The sequence below is a fragment of the Rutilus rutilus genome, assembly GCF_951802725.1.
Source record: "Rutilus rutilus genome assembly, chromosome: 14".
Classification (NCBI taxonomy): Eukaryota; Metazoa; Chordata; class Actinopteri; order Cypriniformes; family Leuciscidae; genus Rutilus; species Rutilus rutilus.
The window spans coordinates 19138979-19156576 of record NC_140219.1 but is presented as its reverse complement, the minus strand read 5'-3'; the positions used below and the strand labels follow the sequence as shown (position 1 = coordinate 19156576).

The 17598-nt window shown below is 36.6% G+C and overlaps 1 protein-coding gene across 19 annotated transcripts in view; it reads right to left on the bottom strand.

Moving 5' to 3' along the window:
• The window catches only part of map7d3 (MAP7 domain containing 3), a 30414-nt gene extending 23211 nt beyond the window's left edge, over positions 1–7203 (bottom strand). For 9 of the 19 annotated variants that reach the window (XM_084430871.1, XM_084430883.1, XM_084430882.1 and 6 more), the window contains exon 1: positions 7108–7192. In XM_084430871.1, the coding sequence (XP_084286997.1) occupies positions 7108–7153 (46 nt within the window). In that variant the 5' untranslated portion in view covers positions 7154–7192. Of the gene's footprint in view, positions 1–7107 lie in introns of all 19 variants that reach the window. The other 10 variants (XM_084430873.1, XM_084430874.1, XM_084430881.1 and 7 more) reach the window with 2 other exon arrangements.
• Between the last annotated feature and the right edge of the window lie 10395 nt (positions 7204–17598).

Sequence of the window (17598 nt, the reverse complement as noted above, 5' to 3'; positions counted from 1 at the left end):
CTGCCACAGACACAATCAAAAGCAAATCGGCTTTGTTCTCAATATTTAAACAACTGTGATTGCTGATCATTGAGCTTTAAAATTATATTTTGAGCGAAAACAAACTAAAAACAGACATGGGTTGCATTGCATCATCCCTTCTGACAACAGCTGCCCCGTTTAAACAGTCAGATGACTAGATGGGCTGTTCAACAAACCTTCCTTCACTCAGTCTGACAGAACACAAAGAACGGTTATACAAATAGCAACACTATGCTCTCTATGTGCTGCCATGCACATCCAAGGAGATCCAGCAGTCAGGGAGAGTCAGCGCTCAGTGGGTCAGCGGGGTCCTGTTACCGCTCGCTGTTTGCCTCACTCTTCTTCCTTTTTGCTGCAGTAGCAGCTTGTTATTGGGACAACAGGAAGTGCTCCAGGGCAGATGCCTGGGGAGGAACGTGCCTGCACTTTTCAATCATTCAGGCCTGAACAGAGGGCACTGTTGTGATTTTACATTAGTGGTCGACCGATATTGGTTTTTTGATGGCCGACGCAGATGCCGATATCTTAGAGAGCAGGGTGGCCGATGGCCGATATTTTTATTATATACTTTATATTTATTTTAAAGGTGAACTAAGTAACTTTTTTTACCTTACTGAACAGCTTCGGAGTCATTGGAATGGTTATATTACTTATTTCGGGTTGAAATAATGGTCGTTTCGCACCCCCCTGGTGGCCGTGAGCGGAAAATACGCACTTGCAACTTTGGGGCGGCGGGCCACCGACCGCCGCGTCAGGAAGTATCGCGTGATATCAGGTATCGCGATGTCGTTGATCTGCTAGCCTCTGGTGTCTGAGAATAGCCAACGAGTTTTTACAACAGTGTTGTCAAATATCTATTCCGAAGCTGTGGGGGGAGCTCTAGAGAGAAACCTGCGAGCAAAAAGCGAGAATACAGCGAAGAAATCCCGAAACTACTGAGCCCCGCTTTAATCAATATTTTATACATTTTAAATAAATTAGAAAATAAATCTTTTAAATAAACATGCTTATACTTTAGATGGCAACTTCTTGAATCTGCAATCCTATTACAGTATTTTTCACAAATAAAGTAATTGTTTAAAAATATATGAATATGTGAATAAAAAGGAAGTAAACACTGTAACAGGGCACTCAGTAATCTGGTAATATTGTGCGCACTGGTAATCATATTTTTTCAAATAAAGACAAGGTAACGCTAATATTACATACAGCACACAGTGAAAACGATATGAATATGACACAGTGGGCAACTGGATATAGCACAGCATATTTTAAAATGAAGGATTTAAAGTTTTTCGATTGCATCTTCTGTTTGCATTCACTCACTTCGCACGGACCGACCGTCACTCGCAGTCACACGTTTATGCAGGCTACAAATGCACACTTCACAAGATATCACAGCTGGATTCCATTAAATCTGCAAGGTTTGTGAAATTAAATGTTTAATAGATATTCAGAGATTTGTTTAAATGATGTAGGCTAGATGCGCATTTGCTGAATGTTGACAGTAAATGAGAAAGTATTTTAGCCTGATTGTTTGCCTTTTCTGTAACAAATAATATAAAAGCAACACTTTACTTTTTCGCATACCATTTACTTTCTTTTTTTACCAGTTCTGTCTAACAAAGTATTAGATATATGACTGACAGAGATCGTAAACTAATGAAGACGGAGAATGTGAGTGAGCGCTGTGTGATCAGGTGCTGCTGTTCTCTTCTCAGGCGCTGGTGTTCTCAGCGCCGCCCGTCAAAATAAAGTCCCGCTTCCAACACATCGGCCAATCAGAAAAACTTATCGGCCAATGCCGATATCTTAAAAGTGCCAAATATCGACCGATATATCGGCCTTGGCGATATATCGGTCGACCACTATTTTACATACACATATTTAAACAAACACATACCAACATTGTGCAAAAATACATATCAAAATACACTAGTTGGTGAGTTGCCTGAAAGACTAGTTAACTAATTGATCTTAAGCAAGTCGTTTGTTATAGGTTGGTTTAAGGTTCACCTGACATGACATATTTAATACGTTCTGGCATTCTGGTGAAAAACAGACCAATGAAGCATAACAAATTAAACAAAATGCAGGGTTTTTTTTTTTAAAGCACAAAGCTCATGGCGGAATGTTTAAAAAGCAGCGCAAGTGGCTTTAATATATAAAGGGGGTTCTTAACTCTGGCCCTCAAGGTCCACTTTCCAGCAGAGTTTAGCTCCAAACCTATTGAACAATCAAACACACCTCTGAACAAGCTAATCACGGTCTTCAGGCCTAGTAGGCTGCATTTAACTCCACTTTTTTTGCGTTTTTCACGTACTGACAATGTTGTCAAACCGATCCCCGTCCATATGGATCCGCGAAAACTATCAAAAACTCTGTATTATGCATGCCAGGCCAGTAGTTGGCACTTGGCAATGTCACTTTGTAAAGAAAAACTATGGTTATACAAATATGAATGTATACAGAATGAACACATAATACGCATGACGTCACTGGTTTCACAAATTCGTAGTTTTGCAGTTTACACAGAGACGATAACGGTATCGTTTTAGAAAAATTGCACTTTGAATCCTGGTTTCAAAAGTTTGTATTCCAGGCCTCCAAAATACTGTTGTTGTGCAAATGAATGGCCAAAATGCATAAAAACGTTTTTTTTTTTTTTTTTTTTTTTTTTGGGGGGGGGGTTGAAAATGGTGTCGTGTAAACGACCCCTTAGACATAGGCTGTTTCTCAATTCTAAGAGTGCAAAGACCGGACTAGTGTTCTTGTGGAGAATGGTCTTTTGTGCTAATGAGCGTCACCTGCGCGACACACTGGCCTCGAGTCTCTCACGGCAAGTAAAAATCTCAACTGGTCTTACTGGGCCAACAGAAAAAAACTGAGCCCTGATATATTGAAGAGCACAGGTAAATGTGAGGTTTATTACAATGGGTTTATGTGAAGATTGTTTTAAGTTCACTTAATTTAAAAGTTGTTATATTTTTTAAAGCCTAATAAATGTTAACATTGATAGCTTTTCATACGGTTATGATGAATGCCTATAATTAATGGCTAAAACTGAGAAAAAAAATCAATTTCATAGAGACATCAGTAGCAGTATTGGTATTGGTGATACTGGCCTTCTTTCGTAAAAAATGCCGTTAAACAAATAATAAAATATACTGTCTTTATGTTGTTTCTACATTAATTTGAAGATTCAATGTGAAATTATAACAATATAAAAATATATTAAAACTTTAAATGTGTTAGGTGTGATTAATCGTGATTTATTAAAGAAAAATGAGCGATTAATTAGGCCTAGTTAATTTGTTCTTAAATGATTGACAGCACTAAAACTCGGTCATCATTTACTCACTCTCATGTTGTTCCAAACAAGTTTATTTTTCTGTTAAACACAAAAGATGATATTTTAAAGAATTGTTGGTAACCAGACAGTTGATGGTAGCCCTTGACTTCCATAGTATTTTTTTCCTACTATGGAAGTTAATGTTAACAGTCAACTGTTAGATTACCAACATTCTTTAATTAAAAACTCATACAGGTTTGGAACAACTTGAGGTGAATAAGTGATGACGAAAAAAATATACTTTTGGGTTAACTATACCTTTAAGAACGCATATTGAGAAACGTCCATATACTCTCGAACTTCCCTAAGCACTTCCCAGCAGGGGAACCCTCGCCGAAATTTGGAAGTGTGTTCAACTTCGTCAAGTAGGTATTTGGACAGACCCTCGAGTCTCGACCCCCTCGATTTTGACTGAGGGATTGAGTCTACTCATTTGTACACTTCAGGCTGGTCCACCACAGTGCAACTCAATTGTGACGTCACAACAGCAACTCGCAGTGCGTGCAGCCGTGCACTTAATTTACCTACAAGTGATCAAGGGCTCAGGGCATTCCACTAAAAACCAATGCAAGGGTTCTGCTAGAAGTGGAGACTCGTGCAACGTAAGCAATGACGTACATCTGAGTGAATGAGGGGGAAGTTAGTGAGGGAAGGGCATAAAAGAGTGAGTTTAATGAAGGTTAGAGCTAAACTCAGCAGGAAAGTGGAGATCAAGGTGCAGAGTCGAGAACCCCAGATCTAAAGAGATCCATGTGAACATGCATGACTGTTGCAATGGTGCTTAAAGGCGATGAATTTAAAAGATACAACTTTTACAAGCAGGTTCTTCAAAACAAATTGTCAGAGCTAAATCATAGCACTCTAATTAAAGCAAAAGCACTGCTGCTAAAAATATCAAAAGGTAAAAAAAAGCAGAAGTCTAGATGAACTAGTTGACCTATTGACTAATTAGTTGACCCATCCACAATGTAGGCCTAGTTCTTGTCCAGGATTAGTGGGGACACCTGGGCTACGTAAGCTTGGGCTATTTCAAGAGGTAGAGCGATGACGACGTGTGGGCAGTAGGTCATGCTTACTTCCGGGAGGCTAATGATAACGTTATCATCAGCTATGGATCTTTAACATGGGCTCATTGGAAACAAGTGCCTCTCCCTACATTTTTGCAAAACTCCTAAATCTTACGTATACATACAATACTTGACCTCAAAATGCTTTTACCATTGTGCATGATTTGTAAACAAATCCATTTTGATGTTTACATCACATAACCAGCTCCATGGATTTTATGAAGCGGTAAAAAAGGGATGCACCGACACCACTCTCTCCAGAACGAGCCCGATACTTTTACTTTTATTTTTAGTACTTGCCAATACCGATACCTGTATTTTCATTGCATTTGTTTCTTTCTTATTAAAAAAAAATATTGGGCAGAAAAACCAATAGAATATTAATCAAATTAGATGGCTTAGCAAATTGACATTTCCAACAGGCCTAATTTTGCCTGTTAAAATGTATTGTAGGAACTACTGTTCATATTATTGCTCTATCATATTTTACTTTTAATTTAATAGCACAGTGAATATTTATAGCTGCTAAAGCAGGGCTCAACCATTCAAAAGCAGTGAGTGATTTTCTCTGTCTTTTGTTGTTAGATTAACGTTGAGGACAAAGACAGCAGTAGGTTTATTATTAGGCTGCGTTTCACTTTAAGAGCTACTGTCGGCCTTTATAGAGATCACCGATCAAATTATTTAAGGCTATTATCGGCCAATATCGATCAATCGGAGCACCCTTAACATTCATCTATTTTGGTTAAAACTGAAACGACATTTATGGAGACTCAATGGACATTTTATTTAAACATAATTTTGCGGAAGTGCTTAGCCACAGGCAGAATGGGTTCCAATGAGACTGGGTTGCACATTTGAATGCTGCAGCACTTAAACAAATGTCTCTACTAGAAAAGACAAAAAACTCAGCAAGGCAATGTACAACACCTGTAGGACTAAAATACATATATAAGCCATTCTGCTCCACAAACATGTTCCATATGGTTTCACTAAAAGCTACAGACTTCAACATAACAACTCAGAGAGGGGAGGCGCTGACTATTTAACAATGAAAATTACAGTCCTCATTCTGACAGCCAAGACTGAAGAGTACGCTTGATAAACAAAGGTGCTACCCGTTTAATATTGACTTATAACCAGCCCTGGTGGATTATGATAGCAAAACAGCTCAAGATCACATGGCTCTAAATGCCCATGTTATTTTTCGTGCTCTTCAATAATAGCTTTAAAAACAATAAATAATTAAAAACCAGATATGTGCATTTTTATACCACTGGACTCCACCTTCATTACGCTTGCAGTCAGACCAGGGTTAACGCTGGCAGGATGCAGATCTTGATGTGAACCCGCTTTGAGGTTTCTAACCACACTGTGACCCGCTTCTAACAATTTAATGAATTGAATTCAAGCTCTACAAAAGTAAAAGAAGCTAAAATGACATACAAAAGCAGGAGCCTTTCAGGACTGTTATGTGCCTTACACAACAAGCCCTAAGAACTTTTACAACTCCACAGGCTATAGTGAAAGCTAAACCTTCTAGTCTATTAGTGGCATAGGCCAAACAATACATCAAAAGTGCAAATCATTCCTCATTAGCAAGGCAGAAGAGCATGCAAAACAAGCAACCCATACATGTTTTCGTAAGAGGCACTAGTAAAACTAGCAAATAAAATGTGAGGGTTTGCTGCTAAATGCAACTGCAATGATGTTGATAGTGAGAAAATGACAGTTTATGTTAATCCTGAACCATCATATTGTAAACTATCTAGTTAAGGGTCCGTATTCAAGTGTAATGAGAGCCATACGTGACATCCTGTTTAGCAATTACTGACCAAGATGGCAACAGCATCTGCAAGACAGAAACTCACACACTCAACATATTAAGATAAAGCGACAGATAACGTTACTGCTAAACATTCAACGGTCAGTTAACACTAGTTTGGTGCTGCCTGCATGTATAATGCAATAATAAACTAAACATTGATGGTTTCACTTATATAGCTCAACTCAATACAACATAGTCAACGTTATCAAACATGCAGTTCTCCAATTGATTCTGGAGTTTATACGTCAACTATTTCAACATCAATTTCAGTGTCTCTTTCTGCTAGTCAGATAGGAAGCGCATATAGAAATCAACTTAGGAGACTGCAGGGGGTTTATACACATTTAAAAGCACCTTGTTTAGAGACTATTTTGTGCGATGCTAAAATTACATTGAGTTTAAAATAATAAACATCTGTCACAAAGGTTAGGTAGGTTCGTGCAGATGAGAGCGCCATACCAAGATGTGATGATGTATCCCTGTCAAACAAGACATCACTTCTCAAACCTCCCAACGTATCCGGCGAACACAGCGTTAAAAACGCTTAGGACTTCGTAATGCATCCTATCTAAACATAAAACTCCACAAGAACATACTAGTGAACAAACACAAACTTGTTGCCTGGTGCTGGAGTAAGTTTAGCAGTTAGCTGGCCGTTATCCGTCCATCTGAGCCCGCTAACTCTCCCCTCTCAAAACCGCCTCAATGAAAGTAATGGATTTAAGAGCTCAGTCGTCCAAACAACCTCCAAACAAAGCCACAGTACTACATATATGTCATAGGACTGATTTAAGCAACGATAACTTATCAAAAGAGCTTGTAAATCAAAAAATTCGTACCCATTTGAGCCCGCAACCCTTTGAGAGACGTTGCACCCTCCGCCATTTTTGCCGAAGTTTTTTTTTTTTTCCTGCTGTTTGGCGCTGACACATTAGAGGCGCGCGAGGACGCTCTGCTCAACCAGCCAAGCGCTCCAGGCGGTGACAGCGACATCTAGCGTTAGACCGCACACACTGCAAGACGCAGCATGAGTGGTCGGACTCGGAGTCGGTCATTTTCAAACTGGTGTCCGTGACCACAAGAGGGAGCCACGGAGTCCGTGGAAAACTTGTGAAAGAAAAAAAAAAAAAAAAAAAAAAAAATATTTTAGGGCTGACAAAGTTACATTACTCTAATAGTAAGTAAAAGTTCTAAAGTAGTAAATCTTAATGCAAACTAAACATTTTCCAGATATATGTGTTAATATATTGCTTTGATATACAATATACAATATTTAAAGCCAATTAGTTGATTTGTAATATCACATTTCTCACACAATTTAAAAAATATTACACATGAAAATATAGCCTATATAACTGTCGTTATATTTTAGGTAGGAAGTCCTTTAGTGTAAAAAAAAAAATATGTTGAGGTTATGACAACATATTTTTTACATACATTGCCTCAAAATAAGTTAAGCAATTTTCCCAAAAAATACACATTTTTTCAAGATTCAACTAATTTTTTAAGTCAGATTAATGTAATTTAAGTTGTAATGACTTAAACATCCAAGTTTATTGTACTTACAAATTTAAGGCATCCACTTTTTTTTTTTTTTTACAGTGCTGATTATAAAGATTATAGCAAAATGATTATAATTTTTGAGTGTGTATATTGTGGACATTAAAAATATAAAAAAACATCCTTACCGAAAACCCACTGTCATCACCCCTTTATTATGTAGATACATTGTTATAAAATGTAAATAATTTGCATTTAGGGTGATATCAGGCAAATTGGGCCACTTTTTTGTTAATCGCTTGGGACACTAGAAGTGGATGAAAAAAAGTGAATCAAAGTTGTCCTAAGACAAGAACGGGTATTGTTAAAAATTCATGTATACCTTTGATGAAAGGTTTTGATCCACTTCAAAATGTTGACTACTGTAAAAACCTATGCATGACATTTAACTGTGTTCTTGTGATTAATCAGGACTGTTTTTAATATGTTTGTGTTGAATTGATGTAATAAAATATAATTGTTCAGACCCTACAAGTTTTGAAACATTAGCTGTCCCACATTTATTGAGATAAGCAGTGTTCAGGTAAAATGATTGTTTAATTAAAGATTTTGAGAAATGAATGAATATTTGTTTCAACCCAGATAGCAAGCACAGTCGGGCCGATTCCGGCTGAAATGCGTCACTGTTGGCTCACTGTCGGCACCGGTGAACAGATAATGGGCCAGATCCGTGCCAACTGTGCATAACACATCTGGCTGACTTACGGCTTTTTCTGTATGGGCCAGCCTCGGCTGAAAGCAGTTGTACTTGTGTCAGGTCCATACTCGGTATAGCTGTGTGTATTTATAATCGGCCCGAGTTAGTTTTGTCACAAGCGGGCCACTACTACAATTAAGGAACTCAGCCGCTTGAAAAAAAGTTTTGGCGGTTAACATACTCGGTATAGCTTTGTGTATTTACAATCGGCCCGAGTTCGTTTTGTCATAAGCGGGCCACTACTACAATTAAGGAACTCAGCCGCTTGAAAAAAGGTTTTGGCGGTTAATTTAAATCCTGAGGAAGATCCTGCAGACGCAGACCAACGTTTTCGAGAGGAATCATTCATCTGAAAAAACGAGTAAGTAATTTAATTCATTTATTGTTCTAGTGCTGTTTGATGTATTAATTGTCAAGATAAATATAGTTTTGTTTTATATCTAACGTTAGATCAGATGTTTACGATGATAATACGTTAAAAATCCATTCGGTCCCGGAGAGAGTGTTGATGAGAAGGCCTAACGTTACGGTCTCTTTTTAGAATAAATTTGAGTCTTTTTTTTTTATTAGAAATACTGCTGTTCTGTATCCAGTGCACTGTGATTTTGGCTAATGAAATGATATTGAGTTATACCGGTATTCTTGTGCTCAAATTTAGTCAGCCAATTCGTCTTATTCAACGAGTGATTAGTTGGTTCATAGGAGTCGAATCATAGGAGTCGGACTAACGTTGCGCTTTCGGCGCCATAGTTCTCTATACAGGCGACTCTTTCTGATTTGATTCACTAACCTCTCAAAATAGTCATTTATTTGTGATTCGAACTACACTGACCACAGTGTACAACTTACACCCGCGGAGACGTGTAGGCTACAATCTGAAATAAAAAAATAAGATTTATTTGCTTTTAACACTGCTGTGGGGAACTCCAAAATGGAAAAGCGCTGTAAGATACAAGAGAAGCTGCAAAATAAGTGCAGCTTCTTAATTCATTGTCTTTGGCACGTCTTGTGTTCTTGAATGTAGCGTAATCTGCGTTAGCATTTTAGAGTTAAAGAAAAATGTAAAGCGTAGGCTATATATCACTGTGTAATGTTATTAAAATGGTAGTTCTTCTTAACATTTTACTGCAGAGGGGATTACTGGGATTACTATGATTATGATCGAACATCTGAACGCACTGTTTGGAATGACCCAACACTTTTTACAGATATTTTTGTAACACTACAATAAGGTTTCATTCGTTAATATAAGTTTAACTACATTAGTTAAGATGGACTAAGAATGCACAATACTTAAGCATTTATTCATTTTAGTTCATTTTCATTTTAGCATTTGCTAATGCATTATTAAAATCAAAATTTGTATTACTTAATGTTAACATTAGTTAATGCACAGTGAACTCATTTTTATTATATTTTTTTATTGTATTTTTATTAGCTAATGTTAACAAAGACTGTAACAAATGTATTGTTCATTGGTAATGTTAGTTAACACATTAACTAGCCTAATTTTAACAATTGAGACCTTATTGTAAAGTGTTGCCTATATTTTAAACTGCTGTGTGAACTCTGGCAACAACATTTGTTAAACCTATGTGCTTAAACTAATGCTTAAGATTTAATATTGACCTCACAATATCTATTCCTTTATTTAACAGATGCAGTTCAGAGAAACCCTCACAGCTAATGCTGCTGAGATGGAGATCGAGGTATCATGGACTGGCAGCAGATCGAGGGGCAGACACAAGATAAGTTTAAATCTATGTAAAAACACACACCTCTTTAACCTAGCATAAACATAACACACTCTCACATTTCTAAAATTCACATCTGTTAAAGGATTGTTAGGCTGCATAAATTCGGTCAACCAGAACCGGAAACACTTCCCATAACACTGAATGTACTTGTTACATCGTAAGAAGAATGGCATCTATGCTAATGTTAGTCTCTCTGTCTCAGTCTTATCCCAAGGTTACTGTAGTCAGCCGGATCTAGGCCATATCCAGACCAGATGATGGACCTGGACCCTCAGATGACCACAACAGCCCTGAATGCCAGACCAGAACATCACAACTAGACGAGACCTAGACACAAACACTGTGAAGACCCCTTTGACACAACAGTCCTCAGCACAGTCATCGGATCAGATCCACGAGAACCAGACCAGTCCTCCGCACAGACCCAACGGCCAGCTTCAACTTTTATTGTACAAATATCTATTGTACAAGTTCTCAAATTCACATCTACATGCTCTCGAGTTTTGCTACTCTTTTACCTTGATGTAATCTTTTCCAATCTTCAAGCAAAAGGAGCTGAATAAAATACTCTGAATGATATCAATCCACAATCTGACTTGTGAAGCGACCTGAATCCTAACACACACCATGTTCGTTGTTTGACCAGAGGAGAACTGCCCCCCTGACTAAGCCTGTTTTTCTTTCTCCATTCTGTCACTGATGGAGTTTAGGTTCTTGGCTTCTTGCCACTGTCGCCTCTGGCTTGCTTAGTTGGGGACACTTATTCTTAATAATATTGATCTGCCTGCATTGACACCATTATATGAGAACTGAACTGAGCTGGACGATGACATCACTGTTTTCTGCAGAGCTGTTTAATAATGAAAATGAACTCTTTTTATAATTGATATACTTTATACAGTTATTGAACAGAACTGAATCAACACTGAACTGAATTCAGCTGAACAATGACACTATTTTCTTTTTAGAGCAGCTTTACAGCCAAATTGAACTGTTTGCATCATTGATCATTGTCCTGTTTAACCCTGTAAAGCTGCTTTGAAACAGTCATTACTGTATATAGCGCTAGATATTTAATGGTGACTTGACATTTGCAAAAGGAATTTATTTAGTGTTAAAGAGTGAAAGATAGTTTGTGTGTGAAAGAGTGATGTTTTTATTTTAATCGTATACAGTAAATATAATTTACTTGTTATTTTGTAGTTTACATATTGTGTTGTAAATAAATGTTAATAGTGTGTATTTGTTCATTGTTAATACAGGTTTATATTAAAGTGTATTAGTTCATTTTATAATAAAAACCCTTAATCTGTTTAAATGGTTGAATTTGTGTTTCACTGCCACTGTTTCACAGTTTCTGGGCCACATCTGGCCCGGGGACCCAGCCGACACTCAGCCAGATCTGTCTTACAGTGCCTGGGCCAGACCTGGTCCATATCAATAAATAAGAGTCATTTTACAGGGTGTGGGCCACATATGGCCCGGGGACCCAGCCGACTCTCAGCCAGATCTGTCTTACAGTGCCTGGGCCAGACCTGGGCCATATCAATAAATAAGAGTCATTTTACAGGGTGAGGGCCACATCTGGGCCAGAGGAAGTTGTTTAAGTCCGTTTTCAGTGTGTTGGGCCAGTTTTGGGCCGGGGACCCAGCCAGAACTGGGCCAGAATTGAAGCAAGGATGAGGCCCAGAGGTGGGCCAGACAAATTTTGCTACGTGGGAAGCATTTCAAATCAACAAACACATTAAACACTACTACTGTACTACTGTTCCCACTACTGTATAAGTTTGACAGTATGTTGAATGAGAAACTGGCAGGATCAGCAAAGCTGTGGTCAACCCCTCCCTTTAAGAAAACACTATATTCCCTTTCCAAGCACCTCAGCTTTCATTTTAGCCATATAGCTTGCATGCCTCTCATTCATTTTTTATAGAAGGCTGAGCTTTGTATCAGTTACACGTATTAAATAATGCACCAGCACTTGTGTTATTTAACACTTACGCAGCCAATAATGGATGTCCCTGTGAGGGAATGTCATGTGTTCAGATATGGAGAACAGACTATATGAAGCGCTAGCCCATATACATCCCTTTGAGAGACAAGAAAGATACAACAGAATCTCAGGGTCTTATAACAACAGCTACTATAACTAATTCAGTGACCAGCGCAGAGCAAAACAAAACTGGTTTCATAAACTTGTGTGACCTGAAATAACTGATACAGTTGAAGATATGCTATAATGTCTTTATGTTTAGCGTTTTGCAAAAGGTGAGAGATTATTCGAAGTCAGTTTTACATTAGGAAGCACAATTCAACGAACATTTACTTGCACAATATTTGTGCTTTGACCACTATTATTAAAAATTGTCATTGATTTGAATTGATCATTGATGATGGCAAAAGATAAAGCACTGATCAAAGATATCCAACGCATTCTCATCCTAGGGCGTCATATACTGACGCTTTTGACATTTCGTCTACATCCAACGCACATGGCACCCTTTAGCGTCAATATGAGACGCAGATAGCTTTGTTTGGTTATGGGTAGGTTTAGGTCTGGGGTAGGGTTAGACCGCTAGGAGGCGCCTTCTGGCCCATATCTATCTGCGTCTCATATTGACGCTAAAGGGTGCCATGTGCGTTGGATGTAGACGAAATGTCAAAAGCGTCAGTTACAGTATAATTTCTTTCTACAAGCGTGAAGTCAGAGACCCTGTTGTAACATTGAATAAATGCTCAATAAAGTCCACAATGGTTTTTCCCTCAACTATTTAAAGTCTCTATGAAAAGTTTTTTGGCTTTTAGTAGGAATATGTTAGCCTTACTGTTATCTAGTGTGCTCCAAAACAATGACAACAATTCGCCAATCCGTTCTGACGTCAACCCGACTTTCATTTCCAACCAAAATCATCCCCTGACTGACGTTACTTTCTACTCAAGGACCTTGACAGAAATCTATGGAGTAAAAAGTATGGTATTTGTCTTTCAAATGTAGTGAAGTTAAAAAAGTTTCCAAAATAATACTCAAGTAAAGTATACAGATACTCAAAAAGTGTAAATGTACTTTGTTACTGTCCTGGTCATAATATTGGTTTCAAATGTGGAAGAAAGAGGTGTGGGCCTAAAAAAGTATGTGTGAAACCTCACACACGGGAACACTCTGTAATTTTTCACAGTCTTGTGGTAAATTCTTTCAAGCTTCTTGCAGTAATACCCTGAATGAGAAATTTAGAGGAAATGGTGAGGTGGAGGCTGAAACCTTTCCTTTCCCCTTCTGCTAAAATGATCTCTCACACAGACGTAAAACCAGAAGATGATTAATGCTTTCATTGAAAACACAATAGTAACATTCCTTCTTTTTGGGAACATCACACAGTTTGAATCATTGGAACTAAAGAAATTAGAGCAGTCAGTGATTTAGATTTCTTATCTTTCTAATTCTGTAATTTTGCAAAATAGCTCTGTGTTTCTCTTCACTGATTCTTGAAACATGGAATAAACACGTCCCACAACTTTACCTGTCATTACTGTTTAAAAATAACAGCATTTCCACTTTGAAATTAATCAGAGAATGTCATACATTTTTTTTAGATTTAATTTATTTTATACATGTCCAGTTCAATATATACTGTATATATTTCTTAAGTTCTGTAAAAAAAAAAAAAAGAAATATATATATATATATATATATATATATATATATATAGGCCTATATATATATATATGTGTGTGTGTGTGTGTGTGTGTGTGTATATGAAGACTTCAGGTGCAAAAGCCTCTAACTGCCATCTGAAATTTTCTTCTAGAATGATAATTTTGATCAAGCTTGTATGTTTATGTTCAATTATTTCACTTAAATGGCAATGAAAATGACCTATTAATTGTCATTAAAGTGAAATTACTTAACCTAAATATACAAGCTTGATAAAAATGCTAATTTTAGAAGAAAATTTCAGATGGCACTTAGAGGCTTTTGCATCTGAACTCTTCATATATATAAAATTATATATGTATATGCATGTATGTATGTATATATATATATATATATATATATATATACAGTGCTATGCATAAGTTTAGACACCCATACTAAAGTTGACTAAAAAGAGGAATAAAAAATCATCTTTTGGAAACTGAACTTAATGCCTTTAGGAAAAATCCAACCTTTAAGTACACCAATTTTCTTTGTGAATGAATAATGTATCGTAAATAAATAAATGTTCTTCCTTAAAATACAGGGTGCATAAGTTTGGACACCCCTATGTTAAATTCCCATAGAGGCAGGCAGATTTTTATTTTTAAAGGCCAGTTACTTCATGGATCCTGGATACTATGCATCCTGATAAAGTTCCCTTGGCCTTTGGAATTAAAATAGCCGCACATCATCACATAGCCTTCACCATACCTAGAGATTGGCATGGTTTTATTTCAGTTAGCCTAATAGCTAGTTTGATTTGCATTGAGAGATGATCTTATGGAAAGTACCCCATGCCAATCTCTAGGTATGGTGAAGGCTATGTGATGATGTGGGGCTATTTTAATTCCAAAGGCCAAGGGAACTTTATCAGGATGCATAGTATCCTAAACAAAAAATACTTAAAAATACTTAAAAATAAAAATCTGCCTGCCTCTATGGGAATTTAACATAGGGGTGTCCAAACTTATGCACCCTGTATTTTAAGGAAGAACATTTATATATTTACGATACATTATTCATTCACAAAGAAAATTGGTGTCCTTAAAGGTTGGATTTTTCCTAATTTTTTAAATTAAGGCATTAAGTTCAATTTCCAAAAGATGATTTTTTATTCCTCTTTTTAGTCAACTTTAGCATGGGTGTCTAAACTTATGCATAGCACTGTATATATATATATATATATATTTACAGAACTTAAGAAAATATTAAAATATATTTTGTACAGAAATAATATTTAAAAAATCCTCTTAATGTTTTACAGTGTTGTCCCAATACTCTGCAGTGTCTTTATTTAATTTTCATAAAATAAGGAAGGAAAAAGCCAATTGAACCAAACCTTAAACTTGACTTTCTCCCCTCTTTTTTAGATATTAATTAGATACTATTATAGGCTATATAAGGCTATAAGAATTATATTTTGACATAGCCTACTGTATTAATCATTTGCAGTTGCTAAAAAATAACCTATTTTGCAAATTGCTCTGTATTAGAAACGAGGTCTAATTTATTTGTCTGACATTTTTTCTTCTAAGAAACGCCCTCCTGTGGTATTTCAGAATAATGACCCGGATGTTCTATAGCACAGAATGTAATTACCCACATAAAATCAGCCACCATGTGCCAATGGTATCAGTAGGAACGTTAAAAAATACTATCTAAACTGTTTAGTAAGTAATACAAAGGTAAAATATACAAATTATAATCACCATTTTGTATGATAAAAAAAAAAAGAAAAAAGAAAAAGATTGGCCTATTAATTATAAAATATGTTCCATGTGGTTTCATACACTCTAAGAAATGCAAAAAAAAAAAATGCTGGGTTTGGTTGTTTCAACCCATGTTTGGATCAAATATAGACAAACCAAACCATTGGGTTTAAAAATAAAATAAAATAATAATAGTAATAATAAAAATGTTTAACCAATGGTTGTGTCATGATTCATATCTGTGTTCCCCTGTCTTGTCCCATTAGCAGTTCCCCGTTATGTTGATTAGTCTCCCCAGGTGGTTCTTATTAGCCACGCCCCCTTGTTATCTTGTTTATTTGTCTGTCTGTGTATTTAAGCCCTGTGTTTAGTTCAGTCTTTGTCAGTACCATGGTGGTTGTTCTGTTCCCGAGTCTCAGTCCTGAGTTTGCGTTTGTATATGTGAAGTTTAGGGTTTATTTAAAGGTATAATGGAGGATTTTTTTACTTCCGGGTGGATCACCTATACTATTGGTCCTCCTAATTGTCAATCATTCTGGTGAATCAATCAAACTTATTCAAAAAGTGGAGAGGGCGGGTCTTATCTAAAATTCGGAAAGATCCTCCACTATACCTTTAATAAAACGCTACTGCTCTTGGATCCTGCTTCCTCCTCTGCTTCAACCAAAACGTAACAGGGTGGCTTCATCAACATTTGACCCAAACATGGGTTGAAACAACCCAGCATTTTTTAGAGTGAATGTATATCACAATGGCAGACACATTTTATTTGGACCTAATGAAAGGATTAATAAAATATTCACAAAATATGTACAGAATACAAATGAATAAATGCAAATATCTGTCTAAATGAGAATTATGTAATTGAGCTCAGAGAATGGGTTGCAGATACAGCCACTATAAAATCTAATTAACTTTGTTTGGTTAGAGCTATCTGGAAGAACTGATTCTGATCTGAACACCTGAGGAGGAACATTACCCAAACTGTTTGCTTAAGATCTGAAACAACTTCCTGTTAAGATGCTAGACACATTCTGCCCACACAAACATTATGCAGAACTGTTTGTGTAATGAAAACATGAACAGTTCCTTATATGCACTGTCATGCGCTGTTTTTTTAAATGACATTATCATTATTTCATTTCCAAATACAGCATAAATCGATTGTTAAAAAACATGTTGTGGATATTTCAGTGATTAATCCTCACAGCTTCAATCACATGTTCTGTTTTTATCATCATTACGCTATTACAGAACAACACAAATGCATTCTACGCCCACTGACCCTATATCAGAAACATTCTTCCCATTTAGCAAGAGTCAGTATTTCATCACACAACTTGCACTATTAATCTTTAACTATAAATGAGGTGTGTCTTCTCCCACATTCATGAGCGATAATCGCAAACAGAGTCTCAAAACAAGCAAACATTACAATCAAAATAAGCATGGGTCTCAGTTATGTGAAAGCGTAACATTCACAGATTTATAAAACGAAAGGGTTAAACTAACTGGTTCATCATAAGATTAACTAGTTCCGGAAACTGTTCATTATTGACCCATGTACGGATCCTTTTATGTTTATTACTGTCTTTATGATTAATAAATAACTTATCAACAAGAGATTGGGCGTGGATTTAGTCTCCTGAGGAGAGGTCCTGCGCTGGATATATTTAGAGGACAAAATACCCTCATTAAGTCATATAGTTTCCTAGGTTGAATTTGTTGGTTTACTTTTACCATAGTTTACTTTGTTTTGTTAATACTGAAGTGTTTTTCCATTCTGGAGACATGTCATAACACAGTAAGTACCTAACTCATGATTGAAAGAAGATAGTTATAAAAGTAAAATGTGTATTAAAGTTATATAAGAAGATAACTTAATGTTGCCTTTGGCCAATAAATTCCACTAG